General features: G+C 42.0%; 1 protein-coding gene across 2 annotated transcripts in view; it reads left to right on the forward strand.

Annotated features, from left to right (window-relative positions):
- LOC113172193 (receptor-type tyrosine-protein phosphatase S-like) overlaps window positions 1–14,928 on the forward strand; it is a 59,208-nt gene that overhangs the window by 18,436 nt on the left and 25,844 nt on the right. For both annotated transcript variants that reach the window (XM_026375053.1, XM_026375052.1), the window contains exons 5-6: window positions 6,678–6,866; window positions 13,089–13,199. In XM_026375053.1, the coding sequence (XP_026230838.1) occupies window positions 6,678–6,866; window positions 13,089–13,199 (300 nt within the window). The remainder of the gene's footprint in view (window positions 1–6,677; window positions 6,867–13,088; window positions 13,200–14,928) is intronic.

The raw sequence follows: 14,928 nt of genomic DNA on the forward strand, positions 1-14,928 counted from the left end.
AGCCTGGGATCTGAGCACTGGCCATTTGCCCAGCACAGCAGGAAAGGACGAAGGAATAGAGGGATTGCTGCTCAGGCTGATACTACATGAGGAAAAATCAGGGGATTAGGCCTCGGTTTGGCAGACAACCTACTTCTGTCAGGGGAAATTGAGGAAGAGAAGGAAAGAGGGAAGTTAAGGGTCAAGGTGAGGTGAGAAGGGGTATGATGGCGGTTAAGGAGACGGGGCCGGTTCGAGTAACACAGCAGAATGGCGTGAAGCAATAGGGATGAAATAGGATGTCGGAGGAGTGGTGCAGGGGATGTAGAAGTGCAGGAGATGGATAAGGATTGTGTGAGTTGGCAGGGCTGTGTGGTAAGCAGAAGGCTGGTAGCCCAGGGAATAGACTCCTGTCCATCTGTTACCCGGCCCATCATCTCTGCACACACAGCCCCAATCTAAAGCACATTACGACATAAACTGCACCTCGAGGGCGAGCTTCTCTTTTTGTGTGGCCGTGTGTGTTCCTGTTCGTGTAAACCTTTCTCTCACTGAGATCTGTGTACCACGAGGTCCGCTGTCCCCACTTTGACAATAAAATCAGCTGTCTCCAATTCCCCCTAATCAGCTGATGTATTCTGTGCAGTAAACAGATTATTGGACTGAAATGAATGAGAACAATATTTGACCCATAGCTCCAACCAAATTCAGAGCATCACTGGCCACAGTAATTACATTTTTCAAACTCTGGATAAGGATGCACAGACCAGTTGCAGACAGATAGCAACAAAGTGGTTGTGGCAAATTTTTTCTATCCCACTTTGGAGTGAATGATATAATATGTATACTGATATATACTGTACGTCCTGTATATATAACTTTTGTAAACTGTGAGATTTTGCTGTGCTATGTCAGTAAGGAAAGATAAATGTAATGACATACCTTTCATTTTTTATGTATTAATATATGAGAAAAGGCATTTTCTCTTTATTTTATTCCTGAAAACAGCCTCAATTGATTTTTCTAAAAATATGGTATATCAATATATCTTTATATCATGATGTAAAATTTGATATATATTGACTGATCATTTTGTCCATGCATATTGCTTACCATTAGCAATGTAGTTGCCTATTTGAGAGTTTTCTTTTAAAGATGCAGTGTGCAAGATGAAGTTGCAAATATCGGTGAGGTTGCAGATTGCAGTCATCTGAGTGCTATTAGCCTGTTTGATAACTGAGAATTCATTGTGTAGCATTTAGTTTAGTGTCTCAAATGTGAGGATTTTTGTGAGGATATATTGTATGGTAGATCATCCAAGAGTGCTGGCAAGTGCACCTAGGTCTGCAAAGATTGTGTATGGGTCATTCTCTTTTAAAAGCACAGTTCACTGGAGAAAAGGTCCACCTACCACTAAAGTAGAAAGGAGGCTTTCCATTACTGACCAAACCTGTTCACTGAAAAGTCTTTTCATCCCCTGGTGTGTCTCATCTCATCATTTTGTCTAATGGTTGACCAACACTAATAGCAGTTTTAGGCTGTGAGGACCTTGTGGTTGGCCACAGGATATGGGCTTCAGCTCTATAGGCTTCCTAATGGATGGAGATGTGGTAGGTTATGTTCAGGGAGGTCCTTCATTTTTGTGCCAGCAACATAAACATCACAAATCAACCTCACCATCCTATTACCTATTCAGCTGCTTCCTTTCTCTTTTCCTCACTTTATCTTTCTGTCTTTGACTCAACCGTCTTCCTCTTTGGCCCACAGCGATGTCCATGTCTAATTTCTTCCCTCTTGTTTTATTCATTCTTTCATTTTCTCAGCCATCTATTCTGCTTGACCCTCACTGTCTATGTAGACTCTCTCTCTCTCTCTCTCTCTCTCTCTCCTCCTCCTCCCTGTGAATTTTACAGGCCCTCTGCTGTTCTACCCTCCCTCTTTACCTACCCCAACCTTTCCACCCGAACTGCTCCTTTCTATGGACACTGCAATTGTGTTGATCCGCCTTCACGAGACGTGAATATCTGCAGTTCTGCATGTTTCAAAACCTCTGGTGGGCGAGAGATTCTCATCACTGCAGCAGTGTATTTGAGTATATTTGAAAATGTTTGTGTGTGTGTGTGTCCGCGTGTGTGTGCATGTGCACACCCCTCACGAATGTGTGCACATGGATTTCTTCATTTATGAATGTGTGGGTTTGTGCATATCTGTGTGTGTGTATATTGCTGGTTTGTGCAGAATAATCCTGATTATACTCACCTCCCAGTGTCCCATTTTAGGAGAAAGGGAAATGAGGAATGGGGGAGGAAGAGGGTGAGAAAGAGAAGGGGGAGGAGAAATGTTCTGCCACCACGGCAAACACCCTTCATATGAACAACAGAGTCAGATCAGTGATTCCCCCCAGGCGTCTGCTGCATTGGCAGGCCGGCAGCTAAAGCAGAATTTCGGTCTGGAAACAACTCAGCCTGCAAGAGGATTACATTCCTTCAGTGGAGAACTGGCTCTTTCATCACATATAACCCATCATCTTCACTGTTTTTATTCTTTCCCCCTATGTGTTTTTCTTTTCTTGCAGTCTATAATTCTTGTTTGTATATGGTGATATTGACTTTTAACTATATCCCAACATTTTACAATATGTTGGGATAACAACACATTCGATGATGTGAAAATGAAACTAACGATATCTTAAGTCAGTCACATCAGCAGTCAGTCTTTAGAGTTGTGCAAACACAAACTGTGCTTTTAAAAAGCCTGAAAACCATCAAATACTGAACTAAAGCAGTCAAGTACTGGAGCTGAAGCATGTTATATCTAGGGTCTGTTTTTATCATTCCCCTGAATCCCTCCTTCTCAGCAGTTTGGCATCACGTCTTTGGCCTTCCACTTCATTCCAGTGTTTACGTCTTTTGTCAGGAGAAACACTGGCAAACAAAACCATTCAGAGCTAAAGGAGTTAGACACACTTGTCCCTATAATATCTGCCATTATCCCGTCCTTATGTTGGGGTGTTTTGTGCTTGAGGTGGCGGAACAATTCTTGTTTCTATCCCTTGTTGGCACCGATTTCTGACAGAACTTACAAGTCAACTATGTTTGATTCATAGCTGATTTATTACTGAATAGTTTACAAATGACAGAGAGATCCTTCATGTTTAAGTGTTCATCAAACTGTTTCGTCGTGTGTGTTCTGTTTGAGTTTCCCACGTTGCTTTGTGTATGTAAGGCACAGCCTTAGTTTGTTAGCAATGGAGTAGTGTATGTATGATAGTGATTCTTTATCTGTTTAGTCTGGATCTTTGAGATCAGGCAGAGCAGAGTCCAGGGTGATGGGGACACGTGTTTTTTTTTTTGGGCAGAATTGATCTACAATGCAAAGTCTGATTCTGCAATATATTGTGTTCTATTATCATAGGCCCATTAGCATTTAAAGTGCTCCCCTTCAGCCCTCCTATAGGAGTCAAGCCTCTGAAGACTCCTGAGTGCTGGCAGATTAAACCTGAATTAGGTTTTCTGAGACCAGCTTTTATTCAAGCTTCTTTCATGCACATGACCGTTCCCCACTGAAATGAACTCAAAAATGTAAAGGCATCAGGCATCCAGGACAAATAATGATTTGTGTGTGTGTGTGTGTGTGTGTGTGGAAGGGAGTGGATGTGAGTGTATCTGTGTTTGGGTAACTGTGCATGAGTAGGAAACACAAAGAGAGACAGTGAGAGAAAACCTGGATTCATATTTGTTTGTTTGCATCATATGCATTATGTGTTTGACTCCGTGTGTGTGTCTTTCTGTGCTCGTACGTGTGTGTGTTGACGCATGAGTTGCATATTTGCCCAGATCTGGTTGGCTCCTCCGACTGGTTTTGGGCACCAGGCCTGATTGCCCTTCTGCAAACAGAACCAGGCCAAAATGTACGCTCTCAACCTCTTGATACACACAAATTCACACAAACACAAAGCTCCAGGGAACAATGTGGGTTGGTCTTTGCCAATGTTCCCCCAAACGCTGTTGACACACACCATGTTTATGTACACAGGGCGCATTTTTCCATAGGCTGTCTTATCAATTTAAGCAGGAGATGAAAAATAAGCGGTACATTTGTGCAGCAGTGTTTGTGTTTGATAAATGATTCATTTGGTGAAAAGAGTGATCAAGGCCATGCCCGCAGTATCTATTTCAAGCAGCCGCTGACTCATCCGGGAGCCTGACTGAATACCTGTAGCTCCCTGTTCTCATCTCTAGTGAACTGTACTTCAGTGTCCAGGACCACAATCTGTCTGCTGGTTTATCTATCTAAATTTTTCTGTGACTGGTCTCATTAATTCTCAATGATTTCAAGGACCTACTACATTGGTCTGTCTGTCTGTCTGTATGTACGTCTCTCCATCCATATCTCTCTTTTTCTCCTTCCTCTCTCTAATGATTCAATCCGAGGTCCACCTGCAGTCTATATTTGCAGCACTGATAAAGACCTGACTAGAATACAGAGCCCGACCACCCCTACGAACACACACACACACACACACACTGGCACATACGCATACACACATGCATGCACCCCCTGAGCCCGCTGCAGTGGCGTGCTCTAATTAACAGCCAGGGAGTCCATGTAGCGGTAGCCGGCGGGGTGATAAAAAGCCCATCTGAACCCTCTCAGGAGAGGGTTGGAGATGGGGGAGGGCAGAGGGGAGCAGATGTAGGCCTAGCATATTCCCCGCCCCAGGGGAGCTCACCGCTTGACCTGTCTATCGATCTCCCTGTGTTCTTTCTTTTTCTTACTCCCTATCTGGTCAATGACTGTACCACTGGCCTCCATTCGGGTGTATCATTAGCAAAGATAAGTCAATGTAGTGGAGGGAGGAGGCGTGGGGGGGGTCAAGGTGGCTCCCTCCCTTTCATTTGGTCCTCTGTTGTTTTGTTTTTTTCATGTCAGAATGATGGTTTGAGGCCTGATCGCCAACAGATCGGGAGCAACCGCAGCGTTCAGATTAAGCATCGTCACCATCCTCTCCTCTGAGCACGATTCTTCTCTTTCTGTTTGTGGCATTTTTTTTTTTTTTTTTTGCTCTCCCTCCCCCTCTTAGCCACGCCATCAGCATTCCTATCTGACAGGGTCTCTCCAAAGCTGATGACTGTGAAAAGAGAGAAAGAGAGCGATAGATCCTATCTCCACTCAGCCTCTCAACCTCATCGCTGAGTGTGTGGAAACAGATGGCACACGTCTGTCATGTGGTTAGGTAGCAGGGAGCCTGGAGGAGGAGAGGAGCAGAGGAAAAACACACAGACAGTTGACGTGGCCACGGTCTGTGTCTCGGACTGTGTTTGGCTCCGGATTTGTCAGTGATGCTTGGATCAAGCTAACAAACTTTTGCCTTGTTTTGTTTTGCTCAACAATCAAGGGGCTCCTGTGGGTTTGATTTATTAGCCTAGCAAATTGCTATCCTGGTAATTGCTTTGCTACTGTAGGAAAGTGGAATATATAATTATAGTTCCAGGTATGGGGGAGGTGTCTGTGTGTATGTGTGAGAGAGATAGAGTGGTTAAAAGGGTAAGGAGAGAAGGGACGCAGGAGGGCTGATGGATGCTTGATTACGTGTCTGGCCATCTGGACTGTTGTCACCAAGATGCTTAATCCCATTCACCAGAGAAAGTGTATGTGAATGTGTGTGTGTGTGTGTGTGTGTGTGTGTGTGTGTGTGTGAAATAGAAAGCAACTGCTTTTCAGCATGCACACACCTTCATTTTCCTGGATATGTGTGGACTTGTCACCATACATTATTCCACACGTATCGCACTAAATCTGTGAAGATGCTAATAAGAACATAGATTTGCGAGTATATACGTACGCGCACGCACGCACGCACGCCACCACACACACACGCAGAAGCATCATCCACTGCCCCCTCAGCGTAATCAGACATATCCAGACGCATGCAGACACATCCCAGATCGGCCTCTCTAATCGTTGGTGCATTTTAACAATTACTGCTAACAAGTCCTTATTACCCCCAGTGCCCTGCCCCTCCTCTTGATCCCAGCTTCTAATTGCTGCTGCTGTTTCTGAGCGGCTCTCTGCATAGTTATTAGACAGAAATCATTACCAGCACAACGCAGAGCCACACCATGGGAAAAAAAAAAAAACCCTCACAGTTCAATGTCACTGTCACCAAAACACCTGTGTTTCTAGAGCAGGAATGTACTTGTGTGTTTGATGGTTGTGTTTGTACATGTGTGTGTGTGCATGTGTCAGCACTTAAGTTAACTCCTGCTGACTGGGTGGTATGTTTATGCTCCTGTAGAAATGGCCTGTCACACACTCACACACACACACACACATATACACTAAAACCTTGCTGTGTGTGATCTGCCCGCCTACTAGATCACCTAATGACTAGCTAGCTGTAGGAAAGAACACTCAGCTTTGATGTGGAGGGATATAGTGACTCTGCTGTCCTCGCCAGTATCTCCACTTTCAGTGGCTTGCAGATGATGGGGGGGGTTGGAGGGTTGGTTTTGGGGCTATAGATGAACCAGTAGTTTGTGTGAGCTGTCCACAAAATTAAAGAGTTCATCCCCGTCCAAGTGGATTTGCTCCAAACAAAGTCGGAGCAATGCCTTACATAACCCCGCCGACCCTCACCCCTCCGATCACGCCTGCTTCTCTTCGTTCTGAATACACTTTTGTCTCCATCTTTTCAGAAGACCTGTTGCCATTCGGCTTCCCCAGTATAGACATGGGTCCCCAGCTGAAGGTGGTGGAGCGGACAAGGACGGCCACCATGCTGTGCGCTGCCAGCGGCATCCCTGACCCCGAGATCTCCTGGTTCAAAGACTTCCTCCCTGTCGACCCCGGCACCAGCCAGGGCCGCATCAAACAACTGCGCTCAGGTGAGACAGATGAGTTGCTAATTTGCGAATAAGTAAGCAAATAGTGTTGCCAGAGCTTAGCGTCACTATCAAGTAAAATCCGTGTTGTTCTATATTTGGTGATTATCATGTTTTAATTATGATTGAGGGATTACATGCTCCTCTCTGGGTTTATCTACATCCTTTGGGCACAAAAAAAACCCCTCTTCAAGCCAATTCTATAAAGGGATAATTGTGCCATCCTTTAGCCAAGAAAAAAGTGTTTTTTATTAATATTTGGGAGAAATTATATGAAATGATGACACTTTAAAGTCACAAATCTCTTGTGGTTGTGATTCATACAGTGGATGTCAAAAATACGGCAGCATGCCATTATAAAAATGATCAGGACGTTCGAGTAGAAACAGCAGAGCATCTCCTAAAGTAAATCCAACTTTGTAAAAACACTACGCTAATAATATAATAACCAGTATACTTTAAAATAGTAATAGTAATAGTCTTTACTCAGATCTCAAGATCAATAAATTCAGAGCTGGGATTCTTTTTACGTTAGGCATTTAACTGATGTCCCTCTTATCTTTTGAACCGGCCAGCCTGAAAAAGTTTGAAAGGAGCTCAGTGTCTCCAAAGGTGAGTGTAACGATGGAGGGAAGACTTTTCTGCTTCTGTGGGGATGAGAAAGAGTCCGTGCATAGAGACACATTGAGGGATGAATACCGAGGAGTCGCATCTTGTGCTTAAGACAGTTTGTTCAGCTTTGTTTATGCTCTTCTGTAAAGATGACACAGTGTCTCCTGAAGTAGGCAGACACGTATTTTCTCAGCCATTCTCGCTCAACCCTCCTCAGAGGGAATGAAAGTGATGGTGAGGCGAAACCATTTTGTTGTTGCTTCATCCATATTCTCTGTGCTCCACCATCCTGCCAGCTCTGATATCTCCCAGCTGTCAGCCAGTATCCTTCACTGTTGCCCTCTGTCAACCTTGTGTCTGCATCTCCATTTGCAGAAATTCCCATCATGCTGTTAAAAAAAATGTATGATTTACTCAGACAACTTATTAAATGTTGCACCTTAGGTACAGTTGTCACACCTGCCAAACTTTCCGGTCAGTGGCAGATTTTTTTCCGTTAAATCCTTTCGAACGTTTTTGAAAATGAAGGCTTCTCGTTTCTAGTCAGCGACCACTGAAATCACAACTGCTACGAGCGGATTTAATCAGCTCATATAGCTTTTATAAACACTAATAACAACTAATTAATGCTAATGCTTGTAAAAAGACTGTCTATGGCTATATGCAAAGATTGCTACATACCTTGCAGTATATTCAGATGTAGCAGAAGTAGTAATAATAGTCAAGTAAAAGTGCAAATGTCCTATTTAAAAATAATTTAAATAGGACACTGCTGAGCAGTGGTAGATGTACTCTGATCTTAAGTAAAACCTGTCATTAGCAGTGTATACATACTCTTACTTTTAAAAGTCTGGCTTAAAATATATTCCATACTTATACGTGTATTTATGTATTATTTCCATTATGCAGCTTTAACTTGTTTTAGCTCCTACAGCCAATTCTAGTATAATGTCCAATCACCTTTGAATGTGTAACAATAGACACTAGGCCCCTGTGATATATAGAAAGGTGTAATTGCCTTTATGTAAAATTTTCTGCAGTGCGGCCGTGGGTGGAGTGTGAGACCAGCGTTGCTGCTGCACAGATTCAAATGAAACAATAGATGCACTCTCAAAAACATTTAAAAACAAGAGACCCCTATGTTTTAAAGCGTGTGTTCATAATCTGTAGTATATGAACATAACATAACAGAAATATGCCAGAGTGACAGAGAGAGAGAGCAGTGATTGCTTAATAGATCCATAGTTCTGATAAACACTATGTTAATGTCTGCTCTAATTTATTTACTTCTAATGTTGGTTTCTTTGGAGCCACACTGGTATACTGCACACTAAATGCTTATTTTTATATTATTAAAACTGTAAATCTTATTGCATCCTGTCATAATAACTTTAACTTTGACCACTTTGAGATTCACTTTGTCCTCAGTAGGGTGTCAAGCAGACATGACACTGATTCACTGCTACAGTATGTTTGGCCACATATCACATCAATGAAACAGTAGCAAGACAAATGGCTCAGTGCGAGTCACCGCAGGGTTTAATAGGATTTCAAATCACCAGAAGCATCACAAAGCTGAACAACAAAATGCACTGTATAATGAACCAAACGCTGCAGTGAAACGACTTGGAGGAAATCAATTACACCTGAGCTGGGCACAGAATAGCACCGAGATGCGTTATGGATGAAACCCTCCTTTAAGATCTGTTTAATGGGGGCACCTTCCAAGCACTGCCTCTGATTTAGTGGACGTCTGCCAGATCTCGTTGGACGGCAGCCAGGGATCTGTTTTGGGCCACAAACATTGTTTTCTCTTTCTGTCTTTGTTTCTTTCTCTGTTGGGTCTTGGAAATATTTTTTTATGGCCCATATGGATCAGGATGAGAAATGATATTGAGAAAGACTGCACTCAAATCCCACAAAAGATGAGTCTTAACTATTTCAGAGCCAATAGGAATCCATCATCTGTAGCATCTTTCCACTGCAGGTAACTGGCCAGACGTCTCTTTGTGTACACATAGCATAAAATCTGCACACACACACACATACATCACTTTCCAGACACTAGAAACACATGGGTTAGTATACAGTTGAACTTTTCCTGACATTCTTACACCTCAACCAAGGCATGCGCCTATTCCTATTTAATCTACTTCCTCATCATCTGCTGCATGAGTTCAGACGTGCATGAGCAGAACCCTGACAAGCTATCTGTCTATCTGACATTTGGGACGGAGATCCAGAGAATTTACCTAAGCACTTAACTGACTTCATAGACCTACAGTCTGACAGATGGTGAGGAGACTGCTGTGTAGTGGACCAAAAGGTTGCGCTAACATTGTAGGTCGCTTTCATGTGAAGCAAAGCAAGGAAATAATTAAAACATCAAGACACTGTGATATTTCACTAACCTCCCAAACACAGCACAATTTTGTTAAAATAAATGACAAACTTCTATTTCACTTTAGAGTCAACGCTCAGAATTAGTTATGACTGTTTTTGTTTTTTATTGAAGTCGGGTTCTTTCATGAGATCTGACTCAAGATGCTTCCCAAGCATCATTAAAATCCATGGAGGATATTTTTGGTCTTATTTGTTTGTCTGTTAACAGAATATCTCAGAAACATATTTCAATTTAATTCAGTGGGAAATTGGGGCGCTGGATTTCTTAAAATGGCAACATGGACAAATCCTTTTATAAAAAGGTTTTTTTTTTTTTTTTTTTGTAGAACCGATCTGTAAAAGAGTTAAATTAACATTTTGAAATCCACAGTGTTAAGTTAGTGTGTAGTGATAAAACAGCAACCTGTTCAGACTGTTGGTCATGTCCGGCCCCCACTTAAAAGTTAACTTGTCACCTCGCGGAAGACTGGAGACCAGGTGATCTGTTTGACGTATATGTTCTGACAGAGCTTTCAGGTTAGTGTTGTCTGTTGTTACCAGATCAGTGGAGACTGTATGTTTATGTATGTGTGTTATTGACCTTTGAGCCTATATAAGCTGAGCACCTGTCTTTCTTCATGTATGGTAATGACATGTTTTGCGTAGAAGAATATTTCAATAGCCGATTTCAGATGTGTGCTGATGGTTAGCCATATGAGCTGCTTCCAGCTGTCAGATAAGTTCTCATTTGCAGCGCTCCACCTGTCCAGCTCCATCTCTTCTCCACTCTGTCTTTCTCTTGCTTCTCCTTCTGCTGCTACCTCTTTCAGGCTCAGCCTGTAGAGCAGATAATTTATTCCTGTTTATCTCCCAACTCTGCCCTGCACCGCGGGGAAATGCGAGATGGAAAAAATAGAGAGAAATAGGAGGGTAAGAGCTGTTTTCCTTTCATGTAACTGCACAAGACAGAAGCAAATGGATGACAGCTTTGGCTACCAGAGCCTCAGCTCACTAAGCACACCCGAACGCACAAAACGCATACTTGTGCCCTTGCTGACTAAAACAAGTCAAGCGTTCCCTCCTCTGAGCCTCCAAAAACATGCTGTTTAAATTTCTGCATTTACTGATCAGTTACAAATACACAAACTGTCTCTGTGGAGCCTTTTAGCTTGAAAGATTGAATACACAGCTTCTGCTTTCCTTGAATATAAAGCTGGAACTAGTGATTATTTTCATTTTCCATTCATTGCTTGAGTAATTAGTTGTTTGGTCTTGAAATTTCACAAACGAGGCATTTTTCCAGTGTTTCCGTCTGATCAACCTTCCAAAGCACAAAATAAACAACTGATCTATTATCAAAATAGTTTCCAATTAATTTTCTTTGGATCAACTAATTGATTATTAATGTACAATTATGTTTGCAGCTGATGTCCTCTACTGTGCTGAATACTAGGACACCACATGCCGGAGGAAAATATTTAACGTTTCAATTTTCAGTAATGTGTATTAAACAGTTCAACAAAATTATAACACAGACATATTTTCTATTGTTTTATGTGTTTTGAGACATGTAGCTAACATTTCAGTTCATGTTTAGGATTTTTATGTGGCGCTGTTGAACTGTACTACATTATACAGAAGGTGTTCCTGTGTTCCTTTAGCCTGGTCTCATTGGTGGAGGAGGAAAAACATCTCTTACCGAAACTTATATAATACAATTCAAATGCAGCATCTTCTAAAATGATCATACTGTTGAATTAAGACCTCTCTAAAACCGTTCAAATCAAACCTTCATCACTTTCTTGAACGATTTACCACAAACTGCATTACTTGGTGTTCCTAATAAACAGACAACTGAGTACTATATATAGGAAATGGGATTTTGTTTGTGTGGCTTAAGTTAATATGACAAAAGATGTTTTGTGTGTATGTTGGGTGAAATAACACTTTTGAATTATAATGTTTAGTTAGTTAGTCGCCTGCTACATTAAAATGCTACTCGCATGTCAATGCATCATTTATAGTAACGCAGTTCTATAAAATATGTATATTAATTTGACTTTTTTTTTTTAAGGGAGCATGCTGCACAATTACATAACACACCAGCAGTAGAGTTTTGAATCCAGGACTTTTACATGTAACAGATTATTTTTACTTTTCCTTGTGTTAAGATTTTGAACAACACAGACACAAATGCTTTGTATCAAACATGTGCACAACACTTGTTGTGTGTGTGTGTGTTTGTGTGTGTGTGTGTGTGTGTGTGTGTGTGTGTGTTCTTCAGAATCTGTTGTGTCTTCCTCCTCTCTATGCAATGTAGCAGAATGTAATCCATGGTTTTGTGCTTCCTCCTCAGGCTCCATGTTAAAGTCAGTTTCAGATGACAGACTGAATGTGACAGAGCAGGCTGAAAGAGACAAAAAAAAAATACTGCTGGTAATTCAAAAGGCCATTAGCCAAAAAAAAAAAAAAAAGAAGGTGCAGAAAAATAGCAGCCTGTGAAACAAACAGAACAAAAGAATACCTGACGAGCGCTGTGTGTAATTATAGGATGTTTAGGGAGTCACTGTTTATCACGGTGGGATCAGGGAGGGAGGGTAACAATTGAGGAATAAAAGAAACAAGTTGAGAAGTTAAAGAGCATTGTCGGGTCGTTGCTGTGGGGTAATGCTGTGTAGCTGCTGCCAGTTAGCTGTCAAGACTGAAACAAGCTTTTTTCATGGCAGCAGTGAGTCTGCTGCAGGAGAGGAATCACTCGCTTGTAAAGACGTATACAGAGGTGCACAACAAAAGCCCCTTTAAGTGTCATCTGTGTTAAAAAGTCATTTTGAGGCTTGTTTTTCACTTGCAAACTTTTTGGAAGGAACTTCTGAATTTTGAATGTGTTGCCTTGTAGGTGAAGGGGAGGTGGTGTGGGGGGGTGGAGTGGCGTAAACACGGTTCTTTTTGCAAAAAAAAAAAAAAATACAACCGGTGCGTGAGAACGTGGCTCATTCAGAGGGCGCCTTGCTGAAACTACAACAAAGCTGACTTTAATGGATGTTGAAGCAATAGAGGACAGAATACCTCAGGGTCAGAATAAAAACGGAAACAGAAAAAGAGCAACGGACAAACATCTCAAGATGAAAAGATGAAAAGAAGAGGATGCAAAAGAAGGCAGAGGGCGGCACAAACCTTTTCTGCACTAAGCATTTTTCTCTCTCTCTCTCTTCTTCTCTTCTTCTCTTGCAGGAGCGTTACAAATCGAGAACAGCGAGGAAACGGACCAAGGGAAGTATGAGTGTGTGGCCACCAACTCTCAAGGCGTGCGCTACTCCTCTCCCGCAAACCTTTATGTGCGAGGTAGGACCTCAACACAAAACGCACACGCTCACCTGTGCAAACACACACACACACACACAGACACACTCATACACACACACACACACACACACAGGAATCTAATCTAGTATTAAGGTGCTCTTGGTATTAATGTTAAGTTACTTCTTTTCTATAATTGTGCTCTTAAACAAGTATTACTAACCCATCCATTGTCTACAATATATGTCGACCCTGTCGTTTGCTATTTCTCACAACCACCTTTAACAAGTCCACCTTAAACTTTGGTGTGAGCTCCTACAGTCGAATCAAATTGAACATGAAGTTGGGAACACACCTCGGTTTAACTGCATGAAACATCACCGATCTGTCTACTAAAATGGTTTCTGTACTAGAGGCAGATTAAGAGGAACATGTTGTACAAAAAAAGATAGATTTCACAGATGTCTCTGACAAATTGAATGAAATTGGAGGTTAATTCTAATTCTGATTTGTTTACATTATTGGCTCCACTTGAACCCGGTTTAACTGATTCTTTCCTCTGTTGGTGCTGCTGTGCCACTAGCTTAGACCCCAGTCAATGTTCACATTTAGAAGTAGTAGTTTCTTTGTTAAGTGGAATATCGGAGAAGTGTGTATGCAATGTGTGAGGGTTGGTGCGGGTGTTGGCGTGGTGCAGTGGAAGGAGTGGCTTTGCGTTGGCCGTTTTTATTCTCTCTGTGTTTCCCCGTTCTCTCTCTCCCCCCTCACGTCATTGTGTTCTGCATCAACCCCCTTCCATCCCTCAGAGCTTCGAGAAGGTTGGTGTGCTCTTTCTTTTCTTTGGTTACTCCTTCGTTTCAGAAAGCTACACTTATTGAAAGAGAAAGAAGCAAAAAAAAAAAAAAAAAAGAAGTGAAATGATTTTGTCTCAAAAATGAAGACAGTTGATTTCTCTAAAGCTGCTGCGATGATGAAGTGGTCTGCCTACGCAGCAGAGTGCACTGACTGCATTGTGAGGCCTTGTGTGCAGAACCCTTGGTATTGCCTTCACTCCCCGATCAATGTTCCTCTGCATGGTATGATCTTGTTGTCATGGAGACCCAAGAATTGGAAGATTAAAAAGAGGCGATGTTTGCATGAAAGGAGTGAGAGAGAAAGAGAAAGGAGCACCACTTGCATGTCTGGTGACTGACGGACTGACACAAGAGCATGGCACAGTGTGTGTGTGTGTGTGCGTGTGTGTGTGTGTGTGTGTGTGTTCGCGCCTGTTGATATGCTCGGATTGTGATATTATTGAACTTGCTGTCTTGTCATGTCTTGCTACAGTACTGTCTCTCTTTTTTTTTTTTTTTTTTTTTTTTTGTGCCATCACATGTATTGTTGTGCCGCAGCTCCTTTGTCATCACATCTTCCATTCCGCACTTGTTGCATTGCGTGGAAATCTTGCACTCGCAGTCCCGCTTGTACATGCCCTTGAGTTCTGATGCTACATGTGCTGTGCTGGTTTGGAGGACGAGCATCACTTAAGGGCCAAATTCATGTCATTAACTAAACATGTATGTACATGAGACCAAGATACTTCTACAAATCAGAGGAAAGTAGTGTTTAAGAGCTATAACTAGTAAAGCTACAGTAATATGTCTCTAATTTATTTTTAGCAGAAATATGCTCCAACAAATTTGAGTGGAGGACTGGATTGATGCTGCTAGCTGAATTCCCAAAATATTGCACACATAGCATATACAGTATGATGCAGTGTGAATAGACAATA

This window comes from Anabas testudineus, chromosome 17, assembly GCF_900324465.2.
Source record: "Anabas testudineus chromosome 17, fAnaTes1.2, whole genome shotgun sequence".
NCBI classification, from domain to species: Eukaryota; Metazoa; Chordata; class Actinopteri; order Anabantiformes; family Anabantidae; genus Anabas; species Anabas testudineus.